The sequence below is a fragment of the Micropterus salmoides genome, unplaced genomic scaffold (assembly GCF_014851395.1).
Source record: "Micropterus salmoides isolate LMB-PRFRI ecotype aquatic unplaced genomic scaffold, ASM1485139v1 Ms_hic_scaffold_2, whole genome shotgun sequence".
Taxonomy (NCBI): domain Eukaryota; kingdom Metazoa; phylum Chordata; class Actinopteri; order Centrarchiformes; family Centrarchidae; genus Micropterus; species Micropterus salmoides.
This window is the reverse complement of record NW_024041150.1, coordinates 21,309,921-21,337,073: the sequence shown is the minus strand read 5'-3', so window position 1 is coordinate 21,337,073 and position 27,153 is coordinate 21,309,921. Positions and strand designations below refer to the sequence as shown.

Below are 27,153 nucleotides of genomic sequence, written 5' to 3'. Positions count from 1 at the left end.
TATACTTGGGTACATTTGTTTTCCTAATAGTCAACAAACCCTCCTATAGAAGACTTCTCTTCTCTGCTGTGGTGGTTATGTCACACTTACAGATTAGGTAGTACTGGATGATATGGTCAAAAATGTTATCACGATAAAACATTTCATATCATTGGATATCTATAATTATCACAACAAGTGTCGTTATTTCTATCGAGTTTTAAGGCAGGTTTTTGCTCCTGAGTAAAGTTTAAGAAACCCGATGATTAATTGTGGTTTAAACTTTTCTTTATGGTCAACACTTGAGGCCAAACAGTGGATCACTTCACAAATCTGAGGTACAACATTCAAAACAATTATGATAAAATCTTTGTCAACAAATATGCATGAATAAATTAAGTAAAAGCTTCAGTCCTTTTTCCTCAACAAAAAAATAAACAACAACAACAACAACAACTTCTAATTCATGTGTGATTCAAGTGAAGAATATCAAACACTTTTGAACATTTGTTATATTGTTATTGAAAAACATTATATCATGATAATTATTGTTACTGTTTTATTGTCCAGCCCTATTACAGATATATGCTGTGTTTAGCTACAGATACTGTACTTTAGGCTATAGCCAAGGAGAACACTTCATGTTAGTGAAAGCAAAGCTCTTACTCACTTTGGGACAGTGGGATAGATTACACATGCCAGCAAACACAGAATGCCAAGTAATGCTGTGGCCAAGGCAATAAAAGGATCCTTTAAGACTGCTGCACCACAACAAAGCAAACAAAGTGGGGGAAAAACAAGGGGTGATGAAGGGACTAGATTTGTTGACGTTCACAAACACTCTTGTCATTGTTACATCCCCGCACCACTCCAATTATGTGGAGAGAGTTACCGGCTACAGAGAACCAGGGGAGAGCAGCCGGGCCCAGAGGAATGCTCAGAAATGCCACAGGGAGTGTAGATCAAGCAGACAACAAAGTCTATAAAACACTTGGAACAGGGTCACAAATTTGACTTGAGTGACAAAACACAAGCGACACCCGAGTTAAAAGGTTGGAGCTGCTCAAACGTGTCCATTGTCATTTTTAATTGGATAGTTGTAATCATTTTTCAAGTAAAAACTGAGTCGTGGCACCACGTGTCAGTGACTCAGATCGTGGTTACAATAAAACTTTGCCATGTGTTGTATTTTCAAACTTTGGAAAATTACAAAGACTGCAGTGAAGATACAAGCATAATATATACCTACAGTAAATGCATGGCTAAAAGAAGTTATTTCTTTTAATCACTGTATCAAAAACAGAAAAAAATATGGTGCATAAAAATAATTTTCCGGTGCCAAACTTGACTTATCAAACACGCCCAAAAACATCAAAGAGCAACTGGTTGCCTTAGAAGAAAGAGGAACTTAAAGCAAAAACCTCCACCTCGCCTTCAAAGAGCTGTTAGGACCTATGCAGGAAGTTCATTTTTTCCAGTGGTGAGTCAGCTGTGGCAGGGGGGTGGAAAAAAAGAAGACTCTTTTATGTACGGCCACAGCGAACACAGACAGCCCTGGACTTGATGACTCAGATTAATACTGTCCATTGTAGTTTTTTTTCCATTTATATTCTGGACTTTAATTTTTCACCCAATCAATATGATAACAAGATGATTGTGAAGCCACAATGCGGCCATTTTGAAAATTGAAAACAAGTTGGTCTATCTTGTGTGCAGTATAAAGAGTGCATGTTAGCATTTACGAATACTCAAAAGGAGCAACTTGTCAACTGAGCCGCTTAAGATCTTCTATCAATGTTCCATCGAGAGTGTTCTAACATACTGTATGACTGCATGGTATGCCAACTGCACGAAGAAGGAAAGGAAATCCCTCAATCGAATTATAAGATCTGCCGAAAAAAATCATCGGACTTCCATTGCATCCACTGGACGACATCTTTAAGATCCGCTGCCTACGCCGAGCGCATAATATTCTGCAGGATGAGACACACCCCTCAAACCATCTCTTCGCCCTGCTTCCATCTGGCAGGCGGTATCGGGCTCTGGGAGCACGCACCTCCAGGTTGCAGAACAGTTTTATCCCCAGGGCTATCACAGAACTGAATAATCATGCCCCTCCACCATCAGCACAGCCATATTTTTTAGATAGGGATTTTATCATTTTTATTTTATTTATTGTATGAGTGTGCTTATAAACGTGAGTATTGTTTTAGAGGTTGCACAAACAAATGTCGTTGTGTGGTTTTACTGTACAATGACAATTAAAGTTTATTCTATTATTTATTCTATTCTATTCCATCTACTGGCTGCAATACAGTGCAGGACATCCACTGGCTTGTGCTGTGGAAGGAGTCGCAGGAGGTGTTAAAAATAGTCAAATTAATGTTCCATTCTTTTGACCAGCATATAAACCATTATCTCGTTGAATTATAAATGCAGCTATGAGCTTGAGTTCTACACTTGGCATTTTGCCTATGTGAACAAGCCAAAATTGATTTGTTTCAAGTATACTGCCAGCCTCGCCATCCAGGTAGCTTTGAAGAATTGTAGCTGGATATTTGCCCAGGATATTGCCCATTTACTCATTACTCTTTAATCACAATGTCGGGAAAACACTCAAAGCAAAAGAGCCTCGAGGAGCAAAAACAATAGTTTCAGGTCATATCCACACAGAGACTGAATGACTTCAGCTTTCCACGAACAAAGACGGCAATAAAGGTGCATTATTGAAGATGGGATGGATTACCATCTCACTCCCACAATTGTTCTAGGTCAGCTGTCCAAGTAATGCTGGATGGAAAAGCTCAGATGGTTAGGAGCGACATCTCACAGATAAGGCAAGGAAGAGAAATATCGAACGGGACCAGCACTGCTTTTTGCATAATCATATTTTACTTGTTAAAGACATAACTGCCTCTGTGAATTCATTTTATTATGTCAGTATTTTCCTTCCAATGTAGGAGATTTACTCATTCTGAGGAGTGTCACTTATTTTTTTCTTGTAAATAAAATGATAAAAGCCCAAATGATTCCAGATGTGGCTTTTTGCAACACAATGAATAATGTCTTTCCAACTCCTTTAAAACATCATCACCGTTTTGACTGGATGGACTTATTTTATGCTCTGAAACGTTTTATTGCACTGTATCCATGGTTACATCTCACTGGTCCCTATTCAAAAGCAAAATGCTGTTTTTAGACTATATTTGCTCTATGACAAACAGCAATATTAAATGTGTTCTCACCAAAGACTGGCCTGTAAATGTACTCTGATGGTTTAACCAGTGACTGGATGGTCTTAGGTTTGGGTGAATTAATGTGTATGGAACAAGTAGAGCAAATTCATCCCCTTTATCCAATTATCCCACTTTTTAAAAATAAACTTATAATTGTATAATCCCTGCAATCAGGTGATTAGGGTTGAAACGGTTTGACTTTTGATTTTAAAGCCACGATTCCATTAAATTTTCAACAGTTTTTTTTTAGCACCTGCCAGAGAAAATAAAACATGAGCTTGCAAATGTGTCCTATTCCCAGGCTATGGGACTGTTAGACTGTCAAGTCCTGATTTGTAACGATCAACAGATCATTTGTTTTATGCCCTGACAGCTGTCATTTTTTCTTCTTTAATTATTCCTTAAAAAGATATGTTATACCTGTGTGGTATTAACTGGGGGAATGTACCACACTAAAGGCCGTATGGTCAAATTTAAATAATTTATTTAAAATGGTAAAAATTGGGGAAAAAGTGGGAACAAATCGTTAAACACAAAAACAGTTATAAGAGTTACTAGATGGCAAAAGGGAACAACAGCTTGACTTTCCTTGCCTACACAAAGCCACCAGCCCCCATTTAAGGAAGGCAGCCATGTGGGTAACCTGAACAATATGTGACGTAGCAGGTTTGTTGTGGGAAGTGAGTATCTCCTGGTGCCAGATTACCACAGTCACAGAAAAGTGCATGCTATAAGGGGAAGTTCCTTTAGTCAGCCATAACATGGCTAGATAAGCATTATAGTTACTGAAAAACCATATGTTGTGTTCACTATCACAGAAGAGAAATAACAACCCTCTGTTCATGAAACATTACTACACCGCTACCGGTAAGCTACGCTGTGTCACTGTACTTGTCAGCAGCCAATACCCAAAGTCCAGGTATTGGTATCAGGACTGAATAAGTCAGATCGGTGCATCCCTTACTGTCAAGACTCTGGCTACTTTCTCCCTCGCCCCATACAACAGCAGATTAACCTTGAATAGTGTTTCTCAATTCTTTATTAGAGCACGCACCCCATCCTCAGCGGTTTTCCATCCAACACCGCTTTACCAGAGCAGGCTCAAATGGGATTTTATGAGTCATGCAATTACACTCAGCAATATTATCATTATTATTTATCTATCTGTATGATTGAATAGGGCCTATATTTTCCTTTATTATTACCATAGGTCAGGTTAGGAGATGTAAAATGCATTCCTGCATTTTAAAACATAACCCTGCACCCATGTCTAAGCATAGAATACTTACATTACGGCAAATAGAGATGCCTACAAACCTTGCTGTGGTATGTAGGCATCTCTGTGTTTAAGTGTAACGGAGTGGCAGGGAGGTCCAGCTTCCACTAAGGACCTTCATTAGGTGTTTATATATTGTTATTGTATATCGTTTATATATCAAAAGTGATTATCTGTCCCAGGTATCCCCAATATCCCCATGTCAGGTTGCGTACGTATGACACGAGTATGGAGTGCATCACAACTAGGCAATGCCTTCTGACACCTGCACTACTAATAATTGTTACCATTATTTTTTAATACCGCGTGGTGCAGCGGTTAGCATGGTCGCCTCACAGCAAGAAGCAAGAACCCCAGTTGCCCCGGCCTTTCTGTGTGGAGTTTGCATGTTCTCCCCGTGTCCGTGTGCGTTCTCTCCGGGTGCTCCGGCTTCCTCCTGCCATCCAAAGACATGCAGGCTAGGTTAATTGGTGTCTCTAAATTGCCCTTACTTGTGAATGTGAGTGTGAGTGGTTGTCTGTCTATGTGTGGCCCTACGATGGACTGGCGACCTGTCCAGGGTGTACCCTGCCTTTCGCCCAATGTCAGCTGGGATAGGCTCCAGCCCCCCCACGACCCTGTACGCAGGACAAGCGGTTAACGATGGATGGATGGATGTATTTTTTAAATACTTTGGATTTCATTCTCTGATTTAAATGTTAAAGTCACTTACGTAAGCTGAACCAGTAGCATATCAGCTGTATTAACAGAAAACTCATTTTGTTTGGCCACTTGGGGTGTAACACCAAAATCTGTGACCCATCAGATTCTGTGACTAAACCCAAACGCCGATCTTTTCCTAAACCTATTTTTTTTACTTTTGGTGCCTAAACCTAACCAAACTGCAACTGCCTCACAACGTCAACCCCATGTTAGAAAGCCCTGGCGCTGATGTATGAATCTGGCGATGATTGGGTCACAGATTTTAGTGTCACAGGGGTAGTGAAACAAGCTGTAAAGACAGCAACAAATTGAAAAGTAATCGAAACCGAAATTCAGGGCCTGCATAACCAGCATAATTTTCCCATGTCGGTTATTTAATCCTGTTCATATTGTGTGTGTGCGTGTGCGTGTGTGTGTGTACTTTCCCCTTGAAACATCCTACCATGTATGTAGTCACGTGACTCCGCCCTGTCCAGTCCTGCTCAGCCTTCAGACTGGAGTCTTAAGGCACAGGAAGATGTTAGCTAGCGCTAATAGCCTTCACTTTCCAGCAGTTGTGGAAACAACAGACAGACTTTCAATAACAGCCACACTGTGACCTACACTGATTCAGCAACATTCAAAAACAAAATAATCGTTCAATAATAGTAATCAAGGTGAAATGTTCAATTAATCGTGATTTTGATTTTAGGTGAAATCGTCCAGCCCTATCATCACCTTTAAAGTTGATATGGTGAACTTGCTAGCAAACAGATGCTTGTTTTACACATCTAGCAGGGGTTTTGCAACATTAGCATTCATTTGGAGTCATGTTTATTCCCCCATGACGAACATTAGACCAATATTCACTCCCCTTTTAGCTCGGTTTTTGTTCTCCACCAACCCCTGATAAATATTAGCTGCTAAATGCTATTTACTTTGTATATTCACTGGATTGTCGCTACATTTGTCTACTATTTGCTGCTGGGCAGGTAGTGTAGTGTGGGTTTTTAAAACTTTTTTACTGAAAACTGCTGCCGCAGAGTGTGGTGAAACTGAACTAAAACAGTAACGTTATGCACCAAAGAAGAAAAGAAGAAAGAAAGAAAAAGAAAGAAGCTAAAAAGCTCTGCATTCCTGGCAAAAAGGATAACATGTTTAATTTATTACATTGGAGTTTACAGTTGTTAAGATTTCTTAATTCCACAGCATTCTTAATCAGTTATAACGTGCTCATTTTAACCTTTGTCATGAAATTAGCCTCTACAATTCATCTGCACTGAAATGGTAATGCAGGTATAAAAACATCAAGGCTGAGTCATACAACATAGGCAGAGATCACCACAAAGTATCCCAGCAGGGAATAAACCAATCTTAACAGGAAAAAGAAAAAAGAAAAACAAACACTATGCTGGGCAACAAACTGTTCGGTCCCTTTGAATGCTGCCCTATGAATGTTCACCATGCCGGTGAGTCAACATGTACTTCACAGAGAACATTAAACATCAACCTCCCATAATCTGATACTGAATTTTTTTCTCATATTAGTTGGTTTTACACTTGTTTTTATGCAGCTGAATCATTCTGAGGGGGGGTCCCCTTTAAAAAACAGCTCATTTATTTGAAATTCTGAACTGACCCATAAACTGGGCTGCCACTCAAATTCACACATACACAACCACAGACACCTGCTCTCAGAATAAAACCGACTGCCCTATTTGTAGACCAAAGCATTACTTGTGTCCCGTTCCCTGGTGATGGTAGCAATACAGCTATTAGTTGTTATTAGTTGGTTACCATTACATTAGAATAGTCTGGCATGTGGCTTCTGTACAACAGAGAGGGAACTTTTTTTTGACAACCACTGATACTGATATGAGAAAGGCCAAATAAACACTGATGTTAGGTGTGCACACATTCTTGAAGCTGGAACCATTTGTGACAGTCCCGTCTGCCTCCACAACCACACAAATAATGTCTTTGTGACAGCCCGTGATAGACAAACACTGGCGCTGCCATGGCAACCCAGGCCTAACAACCCCAGGCTGCACGACCCTGAGCTGCGACTAGTGTTACTCTAGCTGAGGAAATTGATCTCCAAGTCTTTCAAGGGTACATTTAGTATAGCTGACATATCCTCCGTAGTCTGCTGTCAGCCAATTTGAAAGCAAGCCTCTCAGTTTTAGATGTTTTTAGAGGTAACATGACAGAGGAAGCTTGTTTTATTGTCCAATTTCACGTCCAGCGAGCAAATAAAACATGGTAGCGGCCATAAACGGTGATGGTGCTGACAGGGAATTAAGCTAAAAGCTTTAAAGCTATTGTAAACAGAAGTGAACATAACGTAATGGCTTTCTTGTTCTGCACATGTGACAACATGCATGGTGGAAAAATAATCTTTCAGGAAGACTTTTAAACTTGAGGCAAAAAATTGTGAGGAAAATGACCGAGTCAAACTGACTGACAAACTGGCCCATTATATTTCCACTGTATTAAAGTCTTGTGTTGTATCTTTAAGCCCCTGCCTCTAAAGGCTGTGCTCTGCCCCTCATCTCCCATGGGAAAACTTGTTCCTCTGTTACTCCTGAGCCCAGATGATCAAGTGTCACTCCCTTTGTCTGGGTCACTACTATGAACCATGACAAAAATACTGAGGCTCTACGCATTCTGCTTACTCTGAAACTGGTTAATTAAAGCTTAGGCCTTGATCTGGAGTGAGTCTTCAGTACACTTTTCAGTTTTAATGTATATCACACACAGTTAACAATTCATTGGTAATAGCTCAAACTAGTGTTTGCCAGCATGACAATAAATACAGTGAGTTGACTTTGTCAACCATTAAGAGATTTTGACATGATGCTTATACCATTTTATTCTAGTGTTGCAATGATTAGCTAATTGATGATGTGAAAGAAAATGACTTTAATTATTGATCGATTTACGGTAAGTAATTTTTCATTAAAAAACACCACTGTTTTAGAATTTACCAACAATACCCTGCTAAATGAAAGCATTATCTGAGTAACTTGCTCTGAAAATAACATACAGCATGACAAAGTGGAAATGCCATATGGCTGTGAACAAAGGGAGTGGAAGCCAAGCAAAAACAACCAACTGTTCAAACCCTTGATGCAATTTCGTTTATGCCAACATTACAATCTTGTATATTGCTCTCTGTCTGGTCTTCATGTCTTACCATGCTGACACCTTACACCTACTGACACCTCAACTCCAGTAATTACAAATGACTTAGCGGCCTTAAAAATCAAAGAAACATTCATTACATATTAAAAATAAAGACATTTATATCACAATTAGGGCTGTGGCGATGACCGCAAAATTGAAATCCTGCGCTATTGGTCAAGCCTACCGCGGAGGATGGCAAGCACAGCAACAACCGCAACGATGAAACTTTACACTTAACACTGCGTGTTAAATTGATAAATTAAAAAGTTCCACAACCGTATCCGGCTCTGTAACGGTTCAAGGACGGACCGCCATAGCCTGTACGTGACCTGACTTCAAACTTTCAAGCTGTAAGTGTTGCCGTGTTTCTGTTGTTTTACGGTTTATTTTAAAAGGTTAGCAAACTTGGCGTTAGCATACTGCATGGCTAATGTGGCTAGCAGGCTCTGCGATGTTGGACTAACATTGTAATCCAGAAACTGAACGGTAAGCCTCATTTGAATTAATGTTGCTTTCTGTGTAAATTTAGTTATAACGTTATTACAGCGCAGTGGTTAGTTGTGGAAAGCCCATTCTGCTCTGCACCTCTGTGTTTGTTTGTTTGTTTGTGTGTGTGTTTGTGTGTGTGTGTGTGTGTCGCTGCGGTATGTAAATTGACTTGATAGACATGCCCTGAAGGTAACGATTTAGCTAACGTTACGTGTGAAAAAGACACGGTCAAACTACAAAAATGAGTTTGCTTGGTAACGTAATGTCATAGAATCCAACAATATTGTGCCTCCAGTACAACAGCCTGCTGTATTTAAAATCAGTAACTAGAAGGTTAGAGGAATATATTAACATTTCAGATTAGCAAGTCCAAACAAGAAAAGTAACATGAGTAGCAAACGCTGGTCACCTGAGGCAAATATGTGGAATTAAGGGTATCTTATGTTTGAGCCATTAAGCTGTTATGTTTGTAAAAAAAAACCCAAAAAAACAAAAATAGGAACCATATGGGGTTCAAACTTATATCTGGCGTTTTGTTTTTTTTAAATAAAGAAGTTCTAAAATCCTGAGTGGATGATTCCTCAAGGCCGCTGATTTCCCTGCACAGCAAAGTCCTCTTCCTTGATGGTTGCGCTGCTTGCTTGCAAACGTGTCAAAGGTTGGCTATGCAGCCCAACATTCCCTGAGGGCAGAGGAAAACACACTGGCTCCCATAAATAAAACCAGGGAGGCCCTACTCCTCACATGTGTATGTACCAAATCTGATGTTGGTTCATTTTAAGCCCTTGCCGGGTGTTAATGCCACTTACCTAGCCAGTCCCTTCATTTCCGAGATACTAAATTTAAAGCTAAGAGGGCGGGAAAGATGAAGAGAAAGAGACAGAGAAACTTTCTTAAAAGAGATTTCTCTATTTATGTATACAGAGAGGAACCCCCTTACTCAATCCCCCCATGGTCTGCCCCACAATGATCTCATCCCTCTCACACAAAAGAGCCTGGAGGCTTGTTCCCCAGGGGTGAAAGAGCCTGCCTGCGTGTGTGTGCATGCACAAATCCGCAGTGTTTGTGTGTGTAATTGCTGGACAACAGACAGTGCTGTGTCTGTCTCAGTTATTTCAGCAGGAGCCCTGCCACGCAGATCCACTCACAGCTCGTCTGAAACAGCAGCTGAGTATGACGCGCAATTGTCATGTACAGTACCTTGGACAAACGAGAATAAAAAGCAATGTGGTAAGTGGTCCAGATGCAGTAATTATACCCGGGAGCATGTCGATCCTTGGTCATGAATAGTAGGACAGGCTGATCCTTCACACCAACCCCTCTATTGTGCCATGTGTACATTTATGTGAGCTTCTATGCAACAGAGCTGCTGAAGTGCACTTAAAATCATTCCTGAACGCTCAGCTACACCTACTGACATAACGAAAGCAAACAAACTGCAAATGAAAAGGTGTTATTATTCAGCTGTAACAGCCTCCGACACTTTAGCCTTCCAGCACCAGCGGCAGCCGCCGAGCCACGGTGTGTGTCAGCTTCCGTGGCACCAGCGTCTGCCACAAGTGCCACTCTGCGGCTCTGGAGGATCTGAAGGACAAAGTGGCCCTCCCTGCCAACTGTCATCACAGTGTGCTGTCGCCGGTGAAGGCCAGGCTGGGTATAAGGCGGCGATAATTACATAAAAAAACACTGTGCTTTCTCTGAGCTGCAGCGTGGGTTTGAGGGAGATGAACTCAAATTATAGCCATGTGAGTTGCTGTCTGATTGAATTCTTATGGTGCAGGCTACAGTGTGTGCTCATAATTGGCTGTTGAAGTGCGGCCTGTAAAATACCTTACCCTGCTAATTAATCTTAACAGTGCATTGTGATGAGACTGACAGACTTCAGTTTATGATACAGAAAAAAAAACAAAGAAGATACGCACTTTCTTGTTAATGCAGACAGAAATATGCATTACTGCGCTTGATAAAAGGCTGGAAATATATTCAACTGTTCAATATTTGCTGTTCCGAGTTGGTGAGAGGTGGAGCATTCACAGTCTATCAGCTTTTTGGCTCCAGATAAGCCTGTGTGATTGCCTGGCACTATCACATCCATATGCTAACAACATCTCTCTCGCTCTGCACGGCCTGAACAAAGCAAAAGACCAACGGTGAACTCTGTTCCTCACTCGTGTTTGTTTAACCCTGGCAGCTGTTTTGTTGAGGGGGTTTATACAGGCCATACGTAAACTCAAATTTAATTTAGGGACTGATGAAAGCCATCAGCACACTTCTCATAATAGGTTTCGGATTGCCAAATCACACTGAAAACAGACACAATAGATAATGTGTGTTGTCTTGTATCTTTGGGCATGCACTATCCCGCTTTTTTTCTCTCTAACCTCTAATTAAGTATAACATGTTTGCCATGTTACTGAAATACTGTCCTGATATTTGCAAGGTGTAACTTTACTAAAAACGGAATAATCTGTAAGACGTATATACACTATGGCTGCCACAAATCATTTTATAGCAATACACAAATTTGTATTGCTTAATCTAGAAGGACATTTGAAATAATGACAAATGCCCAGTTTACCACGACCAGAAAATGATTTCAAATTGCTTAGTACATGCGCCAGTCAAAAAAGAACCCAAAGTAGTCAATTTGTAATGATCAGGTACTTTTTTCACATTTTAGAAGCTGGAACCAGCAAATGTTTGGTTTTGTTACTTGATAGATAATTATTAAAACTGTCCTTGCTGGGCTAACAGAGATGGCTCACCCAAACTGCCTACTGCCTTCTAGTATTTTATCTCTGTAAATCTTTGTCAATCCAACAGCACTGGATTCTTGTTTAATGATTTCACATCAAAGCCACCGGCAGCAACCAGCGGCAGGACCATATCAAGAGAAAGATTGCACAAATCTTAATAACTGAACCTTCTTCCTGGCCCACAGTAGGTCCGTAGTTACACTCCACAAAGACCTCAGCATGTGATTTAAGAGGCAGGTGTGCTTCCAAGCAAAAGCGACCCACTTGAGTGTTTGCCGAACTGTGTCAAAAAACAACCAGCCAGCGGCAGCATGCAAGTCATGCTTCCCACAATGTGATAAGAAGGTTAGACAAGGACGGTGAGAATGACTTTAAATCTAGTCAAATGATTTAAAGTTTTCTGTTAAAAAAAACCCAGTTTAAAACAACCTCGGCAGGTTAGACGATGAGAGGCAGCTCAGAGCAGCGAGGCTAGGCTCAGCAGAAACGTCACAAGACTGGCTCCCTCCTGGAGCGTGACAGCCAGGCGGACACAGAGCATTCTTTCCACTCTAAGGAGAAGGGAGAGAGGGCAAACTCTTTGCCCTTACTAACTAGCTGGGTCTATACCAGCTCAGAACCAGGCCTACTGAAAGACGACAACTAAAACACCACTGTCACGACAAAGTACAAGGGTCAGGGAAAGGAAATAGGTTACCTGAGAGGGGTTATGGATGGATTACAAGGTCCTCGTTGTTGTTCTTTGGCTGGAAACGACTATCTGGAGTTAATATGTCTTAAGACATGCAAACAGGCAGCTTAACAAAAAGCAATTAAGTGTTTCAGGTTAGTACTGACTGAGCAAGCCCAAAAACGAGAATTATCAGTAGTGCCGGTATATAATCTGCATTTATTTCTGGCTAATTAAGTAGAGACACCATGTAAAAACATTTGTAACAGTTAATAGCAATGGTGAGAAAGAAGATCAGGTTTGTTGAAACGTCCTTGAGCTAGACAATGACTCCGCACCAGCTCTGGGAATGCTATTGTGTTGCTGACGCTGACTTCAGTACTCTTTATGGAGGAAGACGTCCTTCGCACGAGTAACAAAAAATATACAGTTAATAATGAAGAAAAGACTGTGTGTGTGTGTGTGTGTCTATTAAAATGGCTGAAAAAACTGAAAGGATCCACGGAAGGTCCGGGGCAAATGGACGTGGTAGAAGAAGAAACTTGAAGACGTTATGCTTCTCATCTTCAGTTCTGAACTGAAAGGAGTTAAAGTGGCACTTCAAGTAGTCATTCTATTACATCTTGTCTTAAAAAAATTATTTGCCTTTGTTTTTACTACCAAGCGTTGGGAAAACGTGTGTGGCCCATTCAGTTTGGCTACAACGCTGTGAGAGGGGCTAGATGCTCAGGTTGCAGCCTAACAGTGCTCAGGTTGTGTATCTAGGGCTGAACGATTAATCGAGTTCAAATCAATATTGCGATTTGAATGAACGCAATTAGCTAATCGTGAAGATGGCAATTAAAATGTAGTTTAATTATACAGCGCATCTGACCCCTTTTTAACAGTCATGCAGTTACAAATTCATCAGCAGAGCTGTCCGGACCGCTAGTCACCAGCTACGAACTTTACTAACACAAAATGTGGAGATGGGTCCGGCTATACATTACCAAGCTACGAGCCAGGCTAATTAGTCTAAGAAACGAGTCCGCTCCTCACTAAGGTTCAGGGCCAAAAATCTAGAAGGTAACAGAGGTAAAGCTAGCTTATTATGAGTTTACAACAACTATTCAGTCAATAAACAATGAAGCAATCTCACTTTCTCTATGTCTCTGTCTTTGCGTGTGCATGGGTGATCTTCAAAGAATGGTCAAAAATGTCCCTGTGAATATCGAATAGTATTTTTGCTTGAAATGCCCTTCCCTAGTTGAAATCCTCAAAGACGTTAGTGCCAGTTCAAGAGTATTAACTGAAAGATGGTGTCAGTTGAAGTGGGTGCAGTGAAAGCAGTTGGAGTTTAAGAACAGTGGAAGTTGTGGGTGAAAAGGTGAAGGCCGTAGACCTGAAAGGATATGAAGTGTCAGTCAAAATGTAAGCACTAAGTGAAGCAGCGGTGGGGGTGGTTGTAGTCAATTTTAGTGTAAGCACAACGAACAATGGAATGAGGGGGAGTTACAAGAGCTGAAGGCATTTTTTGTTGTTCAACAATGAAGACCAGATACCTGCAAGGGCTTGAAGTGTCAGTAAAAATAAAGACACTGAATGAAGTTGAAGTGTCACTTTAAGTCAAGGAATTGCTAAAAAGAGTTCAGTGGAACTTCAGGCCCTGAAAGGAGTTGAAATGTCAGTCAAAGACAAATGTGTTGCTCGTGTCAAACAGAGTGAATCAGACTACTGGCTTATTTGACTTTTGCCGAGGCAACCAGCGAGTCCTTCCACAGCATGTTGCTGCTCCCTCGCACTTTCTTTCCTTGGTCACCTAACAGAGCCTTTAGATGACAAGCTGGTGGTGACAAAGTGCAAGTTCAATGTACACAAAGCCACAGTGCAGCCATGACCTATTTTATACCTGCTGCCTGTAGCAGTTAGTAGGAGGCAACATTCACTCCACTCCCATTTTCCAGCCACCGTCAGGCCAAGCCAAGGTCAGGAAAGACATTTTTCTGCTGTTTCCACGTGTCAGTGGCTCAGTGCTGATGCAGTTCTGCAAGAGCAATTTCCACGATTTACTTCCTCCACAAGCCTCAAATATTTTGATGTAATCCGACATTCCTGCTGCGAGGTGGTTAAACACCTCAATGAAAAATATGAATGCCACCAGCCCAACACAAGAGGAAGTGCCCTCCACGGCTCTGCTGAGACTTGTGCCACGGCTGTCATAACAGGAACATCACATGCATGCCATGAATCACCAAAACGGTGCTGGGAAGCTGTAGCACTGAGTACGCTAATGGCCTTAAGGGTTAGACTAGCTGCTGGCTGGCGAACAGTCAAGTGCTGAGACAAAGATATGTGAGCACCTTGGCGTTGCATTCGGTGGAGTTTGTGCTCACTCCACACACAGACACAAAACCATCAGAGGACTCTTACACAACTCCTAGGTGTGCGGTCACACAAATGCAGACATGGCATATTCAGAGAGAAAGTCCCTGGATAAAAGCAAGCACATGCCCCAAATAAAAGAAAGAAAGGTTAACAGATCCTTATCTTGGGTACAATCCTAAACTGCACAAACTCCCCTGCTCTTTGATTTCAAGCAGAAGATTCAGTTTGTGTGTCTTGACAGCAGGCACCTGCAAGCATTAAAAGGTTAGTTAGGCAGGCTCCAGGAGAGCAAGGGTCTGATTAAAGATAGGCGTCAAGGAGGGCCGGGGAGGACAGAGGACGGGGGGTTGTGTTCCCAACTGTTGCATCCGACCCATAACTAGGTCAACTTTCATGCAGTTACACATAACAGATATAACAAAAGAAGCGCTCTCCTGAGCCGTGAAACGTGGCTGTCTCTCTTTCCGCGGTTGGATAACACCAACACGATGGAAAGTGTAGACAGCAGCAGGGCAACACCAGGAAAAGGCATTTTCAGAGGGCGACCTTACTTCTACACAACTTAAGTCACCTTAAAACAGTTAAACTTCTATTTCCAAGTCTGACAACAAACTCTTCTTGCTAACAGCTATATCCATATTAGAAAAAACGTGCACTTACCAGCTGTTTACGCTGCAGCGAGAGACAATGTTGACATGTAGGCAACTTGCTGTTTTTACCCGCTTGATATATTCCGTATTTCTGTCTGTGAAAACCGAAACAGGTTCAACCAGGACGGCGCGCAAAAGAAAAGGGCACTTCGAAATACTCCTTTCAAACTTTGCTGTTCACTTCTTCGCCACACTTTCATCTGAAGTTGTCGGCAGAGGTAGGCGCCATGTTTGTGTCTGCGCTGATAGTTTTGTTGGTGAGCTTTCTTCCTAAACGTCTCTTTCAGACTGGAACCGCCCAGAGAAGAGGAGAGGCTACAGGGGCTGGCCTCGGGGAGCGCTGACAAGCTAAACCACATAAAACCGGCTTTTTCCGGTATGTCTTTTCAAAGTAAAACATCTTGATGGCGAACAAATGCGTTGCAGCTTTCAGAATAAAGTTATTATTAGTAGTAATATGCTTCATAACACAATTATTAAAATTCAATATATAGTTAGTGTTAGTAGTATTAGTATATAAAATATATTTTGTATTATGTGTATTATGTATTATACATACCTGCTTTTTTATATTTCATTTATTATACATAACTAAATGTACTTACATTGTATATAATACATACACATTAGATATTACTGACTCTGAAAGCCACAGTGCCACCTACGTAAGTCCTGTTTTATACCTCTTTAGACTTGTTCTGCTGAAACCTGTGAATTTCCCATATGTCAATATAGTCATATCTTCCAACACCGTTTCTGCAACGCAAGTCTCATTCACCTAGCCAAACACACACACACGATGTGACGCCATGGTGTGCAACAAGCACAGTGTAGCAGCTACGTATCTGATAGGGTGTGAATTTAATGCCAAATTCACCCCATTTCTATAAAGTTGTTTTCAAATTGTTTCTCACGTTTTGTTGCAGGTGGTGAACCATGAGGAGGACGACATAAGCTTTCAATACCAAATAAGTTGACAAGATGCTGACAAACAGTGGTTAGCCCTATATTTAGTTGTTTTGATCAAAATTATTGCTAAGGACAATTCTGTAGTAGCTGGATCTTGGTAGGGACATGTCCCTTCTAAATTCTACGGCCTTGATTAGGCCGATGGCATGTATACCACTCAGGAAATCGTTTACGTAATGAAAGACGAAGATCATGTTTAAGCTGTTTTTCATGGTACACATTTACAGCTTCTTTATTAAAAATTATAGCAAATGTTGCATATTTTGTGATGGTGACATTGTTTGAGTTCCTGCCATCTGAGTTTTCACAATGCCTTTACTTATTTTTGCTCCATGGTTTGCGTAGTTTGACCCCCCCTTAAACGCAGAAGTTACACCGATGTAAAATACAACAGGTGTGAGAAAACCTTCATATTAGTATCAGTTGTGCTGCTTTCTCAGAAACCCTAGTAGGCTTAACCCCAGTCCTCTGTTTGCCCTTTAATCCTTTCACCACTTCAGAGTAATTACAAGAACATCAATGCATAAAATGCAAGCAGGACTTTTGCTGCAGCAGCTGTGTTCAGTTTTTATTTACAAAGTGTTTAATACAACATTCAAGAAATTAGATACAATCTCTTACCCACTGCAGTTAGCAATCCTAATTATGTACACAGAAATAATTCATGTTCTTACTATTTTAAATTAAAAACCTAAACTTATGCACAGAAAACTAATTTAGACTGATAGATGTAGGTTATTTCACAGCTATGTACAAATGTGTTATGTAATTATCATGGCAGATGATTTCAAGGATGAAAAGTAGTTTCTATATTGATGTAGTTAACACTTTATCTCATCATCTATCGGGGAGAACGTGATCAGTTTTGGCAGGCTGTACTCCTCCTTTGGGGTTGAAGGCGTCTCCAGTGTGTCCAAATCCAGTGAGAAGACCTTGTCTGTGGCTTCCACCAACTTCGCAGGCTCCATTAGCCAGTCTCTGTCCAGACCAGAAACAGTGTGATCTGACAGAAGACACTCGGGTGTCCTCTTCCTGCTTTCCATGAAGTAGTCATCAGAAGCCTGCCGGATCTGACTCAAGTGTTGACGAGTGGTTAACGGCGTTTGCGTGGCCTCATTCTTCAGGGCGGGTATGAGCAGCTCGTCGTCCTCTTCACTCTCCACATCCACCACTTCGTCGAGGCTCAGACTGTCGCAGCTAGACATTTCAGGCAGAGTTTCATGGTCGAGTAAGTCCCCCTGCTGGTCAAAAGGGGGGCTGCTGCAGCTGGTGACAGCAGGGGTGGCACTGGAGGGGACGCTCTTGGGAGCCTCAGGGCTCAGCCACACATTGTGAGGCTCATAGAGGGGACTGAACTGCCCCGTTCCACTGCCACCATTAAATTTGATAGACTGCCCGATTTTCTTAGCTTCGTCTTCTTCAACTGCCTTACGCCAGGAGCTCTTCACATCCTTAACTTGGAAGAAAAATTAAAAGACAACACATTTTCAGATTTTTTATTTTACTTCTTGCGAGATTGTCACACCATGCTAGTTTCCTAAAGAAGCTGAATTTAGTCCACATTTACGCTAATTGTTTACTCTGTAGACCAGTGTATGTCTTACGTCTGTTATTTTTCCTTTGGTTTCTTGGCATCTGTGCCTGGTTTTGAGGTATGTTGGTACAGTGTTGTCGCCCTGCCGCTTCTGTCTAATATTTTATTCCAGCACCCATTCCCTACAGGAGGCCTTTGTCTCCTGCTAGGCCCTTACGTGACCAAGAATCTGTTCTGAATCGACCTGCCTGGTAAAATAAGTCATTCTAAATATGCTCACACCTTCATGCATTTGCACAGAATATACCTTATTTAAAAAGAAGTAATTAAAAAAGGGCAGTGGGCAAATACAACAGCTCACGACTTACTCAAGCTCTCAGGTGTACGTGGCAGCTGCTTTCTAGTAGAGAAGGGATCTCCATGAAGAGCAGTGAGAAGGCCCTCCAGGTCCAGACTTTTGACTCTGCCTTCAGTGGGGGTGGTTGTAGTTAGAGCATCTGCAAACTGAGACACACGGGAACTGAGTCTATATATTCATAGCCCTAGTTGTGTGCCTCATGAAGTTACTTCCCTCCCTTATTTGAGAATTTAAGACAAACACAAATGCGGACACTTCTGTTAATTTGAACGTCATCGCTATACCTGATCAGCGAGGTTATCACATTCCATATCTAAAATCTGAGTCTTGTTCTTCATGGGAGACACCTTTTGGTCGACACTGGGAGTCTCTCTCACGCTCGCCTAAAAACAAGGAGAGGTTTGTTAAATATGGTTTAACAGGAACTGAGTTCCAAAAGGTGGACTAAATCCAATCAACACCAGTTTACTCGCCTGAGGTGGTGGTGCTGATGGAGGCGTGTCGAAAAGCCAGTCGAGAGAGGTATTCACTTGTAATGGCGCTTCAGTGGTGACAACGGGACTTCCAATCCTGTCACCTGGTGTTGGGCAAGAGCTGTTTCAAAGACAAAAAGCTTGATTTTTGTACTGAATCCGTTCACAGGAATGTGTTTTTTTCCTTTCCTCACAGTGCAGATGGGCTGAGGCAGTGAAAGCAACACAGCATCTTAATGTGGCCTTGGCTCAGTGCTCATCCCTGAACCAAGTCTATACATCGCCCATCACCCGTGGGTGGGCTACCTCAAAGTCAGGCTTTTATTTCTCGTTTAATTTAGTAGCTTACAATCTATACAAGTAAAGCAGTAATTAAACCAAGGACTGATAAATCCCGAGCTGCACGGCACCTCAGAGAAGCGGCATTATTTCTTGTTAAGGTATATGTACATACACTGTCACGACCAAGTCTACTGTACATGCTCCAGGTTTTCTATAGCAGTTGTTCTCAAAATGGGGTATGGGGACCCAGCAAAAAGAAGGAGCCATTTTCAGTCCATTTCCATCTGTAAGTAACATGACACGGCTCTCACACTTTCTCTAATAAAAACATCTAAAAAGCAAAAACTGTATCACACTGGGGATCCTGGGAAAAACTTCCAAAAAAAGGGTCCGTGGTGTAATCTGTGGCAGTTTAGGGGTCCTTTGTGAAAATGTTTGAGAGCCACTCAACATATAAAATGAGTCTATGAAGTCAGTGCTAAACTTACCTCCTCTGCTCTAAAAGTGGCATTTAAGCTCAATTATTGTGTTTCTTTATAACCATATTCATGCAGCATTAAAGTGTCTGCTCCGTATCTGTCCGTGGCGATTTCCCTCAATTCGCCGCGGTCATCAGAGAGCATGGATACTGTAGGGAGGACTAGTGACGGACAGAGCACTGCTCAGGACTGCCCATGTATCTGCCTCCCAAAATCCAATACACCAAACACTTAATACATTATGATTACGAGAAATGTTAACATTGAGTTTACATTTCCCTTAAGAACTGTTCAAAGAAAGTGTTACCTCTTCAGGTTGGAATAAGTAGAGCAGATGTCTTCCTGTGATTTTCTCTCCGCAGGCATTTCTGAAAACAGTGTGAGCAGCATGATTAGGAACAAACTGCGTGCTGTGACCAATAGAAGAGGTTGCCTAATGTCATTTAATCAGGTTTTGCTCACCAAGAAGCGTTGCAGGGTACTGGGAGAAGACACTACTTCTGTAATTAGCGTCAGCTGTCGGTTCAAATGACAGCTGAGCCATTGGTGAGAGGAAGCCAAGAGCCTAGAAGACATATTAGACTAAGATATACAACTACAGTGACATGCCTCAGTTGAAAAAACATTTTAGTACCGTTATGATCCACCTGAATGGGTAGCAAGGGACAGTAATGTGATTGACGTCTGTCTCGAGTTTCTGGCACTACTGATAGGACTGACAGCAGCAAGCCTATGATTGAACAAATTCAAAAATCCCAAAGGAATACTCACTGGATCTTCATTCAGGAAAGAGACTAGGGGTGTGTCTGTCAGAGTATCCATCCACTTCCTGTCCCACACCGCCTCCAACTGTTTGATGTTGCTCCTCACCTCAGGAATTCCATCCTTGGTAATTTTCTGCCTGTGGGAGGGGATTAAAACACTGGTTAAGGGTTTATAGACAGACATCCACCTTAGAAAACTAAACATTAAGCCATATTTATGTTGCAGCATGCAGACAGATGGAGAAAGTGCATCAAGTGAGTGGGGCGGTTAAAGTGTACCTGAGGAGGTGGAGGTCCTGCAGCACACGGGCCATCTGCTGACATTTCTCCTGCAGGTGCTGGGAATTAATCTGGAGTGTGGGGGCATGAGACACACGACATCGCTCCTCCTTCAGGAGCTGCAGCGCATGGTTCATCAGTTCCAACACACACAGGAGGTTCAGCTGGCCAGCCTTGTACACGTTCCCTGAACTCAACTGGAACACAAGCGCACACAAACATATCGGTTACATTGAAACTAGTCTGTGTGATGACTTACTGCTTATACTGCTGTATAGCAAATGGACAGAAGATGGTTTGGCATCTCCTGCAGCCACAATGTTTGATGGACACAAGAGTCAAATAATTATGTGTTGTGTATAGGAATCAGCTGATCCCTTAAGCGTGATTTATAGTCCCGTGTCGGGTTTATGTGCGTACCCTATGGCTAGCCTCACCCTCACCTGATGTGGGAGCTGTTCAATTCTCGCCAGCAGACACTGGGGAATATTCAGGCTTCGATTCGTCCCATCCAGGACGTACTGATCTACATCTCCCTTCAAAACACAATCCACTGCATGCTGCTCCTCTTTAGTAGCTGACAGCATTCCATCAATTGTTGACCACAAGGGCCGCACCTGAGGACAACCAAGCACTTGTGAGGTTTTGAAAAGTAAAAACATCTCTGCACAGAACTTCATTAAACACACACACACACACACAGATTCAGAAAGGCAGGATTTTGGTTATCAGCACTGTTTAAGTGTCTTAGGTTTTGTAGGAAGTTTTACAAATCTAACATTACATACCCCTTTGGTCTTAGCGAGAGAAGCACCCTCCTGTGTAGAATCACTGCTGTGATGCCTGAAAGTTGACAGTCCAGTTTGTTCAGTGTGTCTAAGATCATTGAAGTGAGAAGTACTGAGAAAATAAAGAAAGTCATACATACTTGAGTGGCTCATCATACTTGGCACCCTCTGCTCGGCGGTCCCTTACAGACTTCACCAGGAGCCTTGAAAAGAGTGGAGGGAAAATGAAATGAACTGACTTCCATGCTAAACAAATTACCATAAAATTAATGGTTCCACAGCAGGTCCATGCTGGAAATGCAAACATCTACTCTTCTCAACATGACTTAGCTGTTTGAGCACATGGCTTCAATAGCCCCTTTTCACAGCAGACATTATGGCATGTTGCGGCAGGAAAAGCACAGGTGTAGGTGATAACAGTATAAACGAGTGCAGTCCATTTAGGCGGGATAGTTTCAGGGTGCTGGTATTGTGCATACTGACACACTCATGGAACAGAGCAGACGTTAACTAAATTTGTTCCACCTGTGCTTTTCCTGCCACCCACAGACCCTTATTAACCATGGATTTAATTTATCAATTAGGTCACACGAAACAGGTGGGGGCTTAAACAAACAGCCAATGAAACATGCAACATCATGAGTAGTGCCATAAGATTGAAACTTGAGTGCTTCTGAAATAAATTAGCAGGGATAGAAAAGACTTTTGTGACGCATGCTCTGATCATCACAAATTGACAGACAATCACATGCTTCTGTGAAGAAACTTATCACTTGTGAGATAGTTAAGGTGTTTGGTAATAAGCCATAGGCTCTCAAAGGATCTTAAAATGTGTTTAAATGAGAAAAAGGGATGCATTTCTGAGAGGAGAAGCAGACTTAGTAAAGGAGAAAGAAGGATTTCAGGCGTTAAGTTTTTACAGAAAAAATAGATTTTAAGTAAGGGTGCTCCGATCGATCGGTCACCGATCATAATCGGCCGATAATGGCTTTAACTAGTTTGATAGATGGTCACTAAAAAGGATGATAAGAAAAGCCGATCAGATGATGCAATACTCGCCAGACAAATTTTCAACGGCAGCTAAAATGTTTCACTAAGCTGTGTGAGCGGTTTTCAAAGCTACCTAGCACCAAAGTCCTTCTCAGACAAGAAGGGATTAACACGCCCACATAATCATTTACAATTAGAGTTGAGCAGCAATCAGACAAGTGGAGCAACAGGCAGGAGCGAATATGAGAAATTGTCGCGGCTGTTTATCTCACTCACGCCACCTGCAACCGGAGTTTAACAGACACATCAGGCAGCGAGAGAGAGAGACTGATCCTTCAGTGTGAGTTTCCGGTGCCACTCAATCAGCTGACTGCATCTCTCTCTCTCTGTTTTCGTTACAAAAACGGAGACGTTTTGCTACGTTTCCGCCTCCCGTCCAGATTAAAACGGTGAAGATGTTTGTTTGAAAACGCAGCTGACCCGGTGGACAAAACAGAGGACTTTATAAAACGATGACACACACTCACATTTGGCTTTGTGATTCGGTCTCATCAGTCATGCAAAGCAAAAACATGCTATTTACAGAGTTTTAGTATTTTTATTAAAATATAAGTACTGTGTAAATAACACTTAACAGTTAGCCTAGCCTACTGTGCATGTCACTGTGTCTGTCCGCCGCCGTCTCTCGTACTCCCGAGTTACTTTCACTTCCACTTCATTGTCGGTCAATGTAAAAAAAAAAAGAAAAGAAAAGCCCGGTGTGGTTCTTGGTCTGTATTAATTTCTTCTTTCGTCAAATCGTCTGCTACGGCGGAGTGACCATCTGCTTCATGTTTACACTGGCACGCGCATGCCCAGTGTAGCTACCTGAACGGCCACTAGATGTGTTTTCAGTCCTTCTAATATAAACAGAGATCAACTCTGATACGAAGCTGAAACGCTGCTGTGGATGGAGAAGATCGTTTTCGTTACGAAACGGTTTTAAAAACGTAGCAGTGTGGATGTAGCCTCACATTACCCCACTCCTCTCTCTACTCATCTCGTGTCAACCCTCCCGTATTTTTCCGTTCTCACGCGGTTTCCATCCGTTAAATGTTTCCCTGTAAATCTCCCTTATTTTTAACCTTTATGAAATCAAATAAAAACTTTGTTTGCTATTCTCTCCTCTGGTAAAGTGGTGGCAGCATGCAAGATATGTAGACTGTGCTTCCTGGACAAGTATTAAAAATGAAAACAATCCACTGATATGATATAAGGCCTATAGCCTACTAATGGCAAACCATATGAAATTATAATAATATTAACAATTGACTGTATAATATGGAATTTACATTGTAGCCTATTTTTATTTAAATTTTCCTTATTTTCAAATCTCACTGAAGGCAGTTTTGACTCCTCTCTGTAGCCCTTCTCCCTCTCTCTGCTCCTCTCTCTTCCCCCAAAAGCCCACAGAACCTGCCTGAGCTTTCCAGAACAAAAAGCAGCTACTTCAGAGTTTATCATCGACTCATGATGCCTGTGCTCCTTCATCTCCTAAATATTTTGGCTACAGCCTTTTTTGTTGCAGTTTTTATGCTTGTAGGAAATTTATTTAAATAATTAAGATGCTGTTTGTTCTGTTTTTGTAGTTTATTCCACAGTAAAGCTATATTTGTTAAGCTATACGATGTTCACAGTAACTAGACAAAGGCTGCTATGGTTTATGGTCCTGCTATGGTCTCTAACACAGAGTGGAATTTGTTGCCCATGTTTCCTGGCAATAAAATAAACAGCTTTCATTTCATGATACTTTATCATCTGTTAACTTTAACACTTAATACATTGTTTTTAGGACCAATTAAATAAATACACAGTATATTGTATAATGCTACATGATAAATAAAAGGCTCCAAATAGACCCAGTGATCGGTATTGGCTGATACTGCTTTCAGCAATCGGTGATCGGCCCAAAACATCCTGATCGGAGCACCTCTAATTTTAAGAATAAGGTCGAGCAGAGCTTCTGTACAGGCAATGCAAAACAAGCATGGGAGGGATTAAACACAACAATAATAATAATAATAACACAAAGTAAACGTGGCAGATTCGTTAAGATATGATGTCAGCTTTCTGAAGAAGCAGCCATGTGTCTCTCTAAAATCAGACCCAACAACGCCCCTGGGCCTGATGGCCTCCAAGGAAGGATGCTAAAGGCATGCTCTCAACAGCTTAAAGGGGTTCTCACTCAGCTGTTTCAAACTTTGCTGAATTGTGGTGTTTTTCCAAACTCATGTGAGAAATCCACAATAATACCGATGCCTAAAGTCTCTAAGTCTACAGCCCTTTGAGACTTTAGACCAGTGGCACTTACTCCACTCTTAGCCAAGTGCATGGAGAGAGTGGTCAGTACCCATCTTATGTCCTCTGTTGGTAATCAACTGGACCCCCTTCACTTTGCTTATAGGTCACACAGAGACACACAGGATCCAAAGGTGTGTTCCCACCGAAAGCAAATCCAGCATTTTGGGCGGCTTGATTACATACAAAGTCAATGCAAAGACGCAAATTCCTGCGTGTATTTTTTTATGCAATTTTAACTGTGGTGTCATTGTTGCATATCTGTTCGGAGTCGTCAAAGACAAATTTCCACTAAAAGGTGGACAATAAAGTCTAACCTGTGCTATGTTTAAAAAGGTTTACTAGAAAGCTTCCATCTACAGCCTGTTTCTACCGAAGTAAATATTAAATAACACGTAACTGTCCAGCTGCCAAGATGGACTACCGAGGACTTACTGGGCTCGTTTTTGGTAGTCACGGAGAGAATGATCCTGATTCACCGCAGCGTTTAAAAACCTGGTTTTCACCATGTCGTGTCTCTTCATTGCCATGTCTGGGGAGGAAGCGGGAATCGCTGCAGCCTCGGGAACCCAGCTGCCATCTGACAATGACAATATTAAAGATAATTTTATAGCCTTTTGCATACCAACTCCAGGGCAAAGGAAGTGAAATGGGATAAAATGAAACAATATTCTGTTACTCAAGACTTTTGGATTGAAGTTAAATTGTGAATACAAGTAACTAGTATTGAAAAAAATATACCTTCTAAATAGACCTACCGGTCTTGAATGTCTTCATTTCCTGCAGCATGACATGATGGGCCAAATCAAACATCAAGCTGATAAACTTGGGGCCTCCAGGTGAGAGGAACAACGATGCTAACACTTTGGATCCTGCATTTGCAGTTTCATCCTGCACAGTTACAAACAAATGAATGTCATAAAATTATATAGCATACTACTAAAAGGACAGAAGGGCGTCTGTGGAGAGAGAGCAGGATAGCAAGCAACAAGGGACCCGGCCAGATTCTAGCTGGGGTCATTGTAGTTTACTTGGTACCCACTTTGGGTGCTTGTGAGTACAAAACTGGTGACAGATGAAGAGAATGAAAATAATATTAAAAGACTCAAATTCTTACCATTATTTCCTTCAGCCAAGCGCAGGTAACTTTGCGGAACTCAGCATCTGCTTTGTGGTCCAAAACAGGCCAGCAGTGCCTAACCAAAAACAATATTAAGTAAGTTTCCTGTAAACTTTTATATATGAATGACAATAACATTGTTTGATCACATCAAACCTTACCTGTATGCCTCATTAAATCGTGTCGGGTTGAGTTTCTCCAACAGGAAATTGATTACTATGTAGAAGGCATCCTTGTTTGGTTTGTCAAACATATTCCTGCAAGCCATAACACAACCATTAACCTAACGATAGCTGGAATAAAGCTTAACGCCAAGAGTAACGTTACTGTGAATGACGACTTCAAATGTAACTTAAAGTAAAAGTAAAATTAACGTTGAGAGATCGTCATCAAAGCTAACGTCACATAAGTTGTGGACAAAAACTTGGCAGAGGCCTTCTTAAGTTAACTTGGCTAATATTAACACTAACGTTTCATGTTAAAGTTATCCACAATAAAAGCCGACTCACGGTCCCAGGTTCATGTGTTTGTTTTTGCCGGCGACTGTCGACTCCGGTTTAAATCCGAGCCCGAGGAGAGCAAACCACAAATATTTCCCTTTGAGCTTCTGCATCCGAGCTGGGTTCGCCATTATTCCGAGCTAACTTAGCTACCTTAGCTTTCGAGCAAACCGCCAATAATCCACCGGAAGTTGTTAACAAAAGGTTCCGGTGGGCGAATGCACTTTTTCACCAGTTTGTATGCTGCGTTCCAGGTCACTCGGAAATTCCCGACTTCCAACTAGAAAAACCATCCTGGAACATCACCTTAAGTCGGATTTCCTACTTGTGAACTCGGAGAAAAAAAAATATGTACCCCGAGTTCACGAGTATCAGCTGAATGACATCACACAACAATGGAAGCACACATTATAAATGGTAAACAACAACCTAAAAGGCAACATAAAGCATATTTGCATGTATTTAATTAAAAGTATAAATACTGTCATATAGTGCATGATGTCACAGAACGCTGTTACAACGCTGAACAGCAGTGTTAGCTTGAGAGGGGTCCACCTGCAGACCTCCTCCACCGTCAGGCCGGTCAGTTTTTTACGTCCCCACAGGACGTAACGTGATGCATTCTCGGTTGTTTCGCTACTCTACACATCGCGACAGCGGCAGCTGACTGGTTAGCATTATCCAAAACACTGAGTAAAGTCCGAATGCATTGCTCTTGGTATATGTTCGCCGTCAATATTGTACATCTAAATCACACAAATTACATAATGTTACACGTGTGTAAGTTATTTGTTGGTTATTTGTCGTTCTACGCCAACGGTGGCTAGCGTTAGCTCCTGAAGTATCAGGATTCATTTAGCTTTATTCCCTCCTTTGGATAACGTAAGCTACTCATAGACTGTATGTAGCTACAGTGTGTTCGTTTTTTGTAAAGCATTTCGCAAGGGCATAGGTTTGCATTTGTCTTAACATGTTGACGACGCTCAGGTTAGT

General features: G+C 41.7%; 2 protein-coding genes, 1 long non-coding RNA gene and 1 other non-coding gene across 4 annotated transcripts in view; 1 reads left to right on the top strand and 3 right to left on the bottom strand.

The window, feature by feature from the left end:
• Window positions 1–15,546, bottom strand: part of dennd4c (DENN/MADD domain containing 4C) — a 38,635-nt gene extending 23,089 nt beyond the window's left edge. The window contains 1 exon segment of the mRNA XM_038732727.1: window positions 15,298–15,546. The gene's annotated coding sequence lies outside the window, so the exon portion shown is untranslated.
• A 10-nt stretch (window positions 15,547–15,556) lies between these two features.
• On the top strand, window positions 15,557–16,515 carry LOC119913323. The gene is made up of 2 exons (XR_005446437.1): window positions 15,557–15,663; window positions 16,214–16,515. It is a non-coding gene; the product is annotated as an uncharacterized LOC119913323 (long non-coding RNA).
• A 281-nt stretch (window positions 16,516–16,796) lies between these two features.
• haus6 (HAUS augmin-like complex, subunit 6) lies at window positions 16,797–26,313 on the bottom strand. Its single transcript, XM_038732728.1, has 16 exons — window positions 26,170–26,313; window positions 25,822–25,917; window positions 25,658–25,736; window positions 25,299–25,431; window positions 24,976–25,120; window positions 21,354–21,416; window positions 21,214–21,268; window positions 20,869–21,042; window positions 20,426–20,622; window positions 20,154–20,283; window positions 19,845–19,947; window positions 19,690–19,750; window positions 18,622–18,742; window positions 18,433–18,531; window positions 18,159–18,294; window positions 16,797–17,712 (listed from the first exon to the last, which is right to left on the bottom strand). Exons 1-16 carry the CDS (start codon window positions 26,289–26,291, stop codon window positions 17,078–17,080), a joined length of 2,349 nt encoding a protein of 782 aa, XP_038588656.1. The 5' UTR covers window positions 26,292–26,313; the 3' UTR covers window positions 16,797–17,077.
• On the bottom strand, window positions 19,463–19,593 carry LOC119913840. Its single transcript, XR_005446674.1, has one exon.
• Window positions 26,314–27,153: the final 840 nt, after the last annotated feature.

What these genes read in the sequence shown, in the direction of transcription:
- haus6 (XM_038732728.1), bottom strand. Translation starts at nt 26,291, where the DNA reads ATGGCGAACCCAGCTCGGATGCAGAAGCTCAAAGGGAAATATTTGTGG. An exon ending in AATGAAGACATTCAAGACCG is followed by an intron (nt 25,121 to 25,298) that starts GTAGGTCTATTT and finishes TGTCATTGTCAG; the next exon opens with ATGGCAGCTGGGTTCCCGAG. An exon ending in ACTTATTCCAACCTGAAGAG is followed by an intron (nt 18,743 to 19,689) that starts GTAACACTTTCT and finishes TCTTTGAAACAG; the next exon opens with CTCTTGCCCAACACCAGGTG.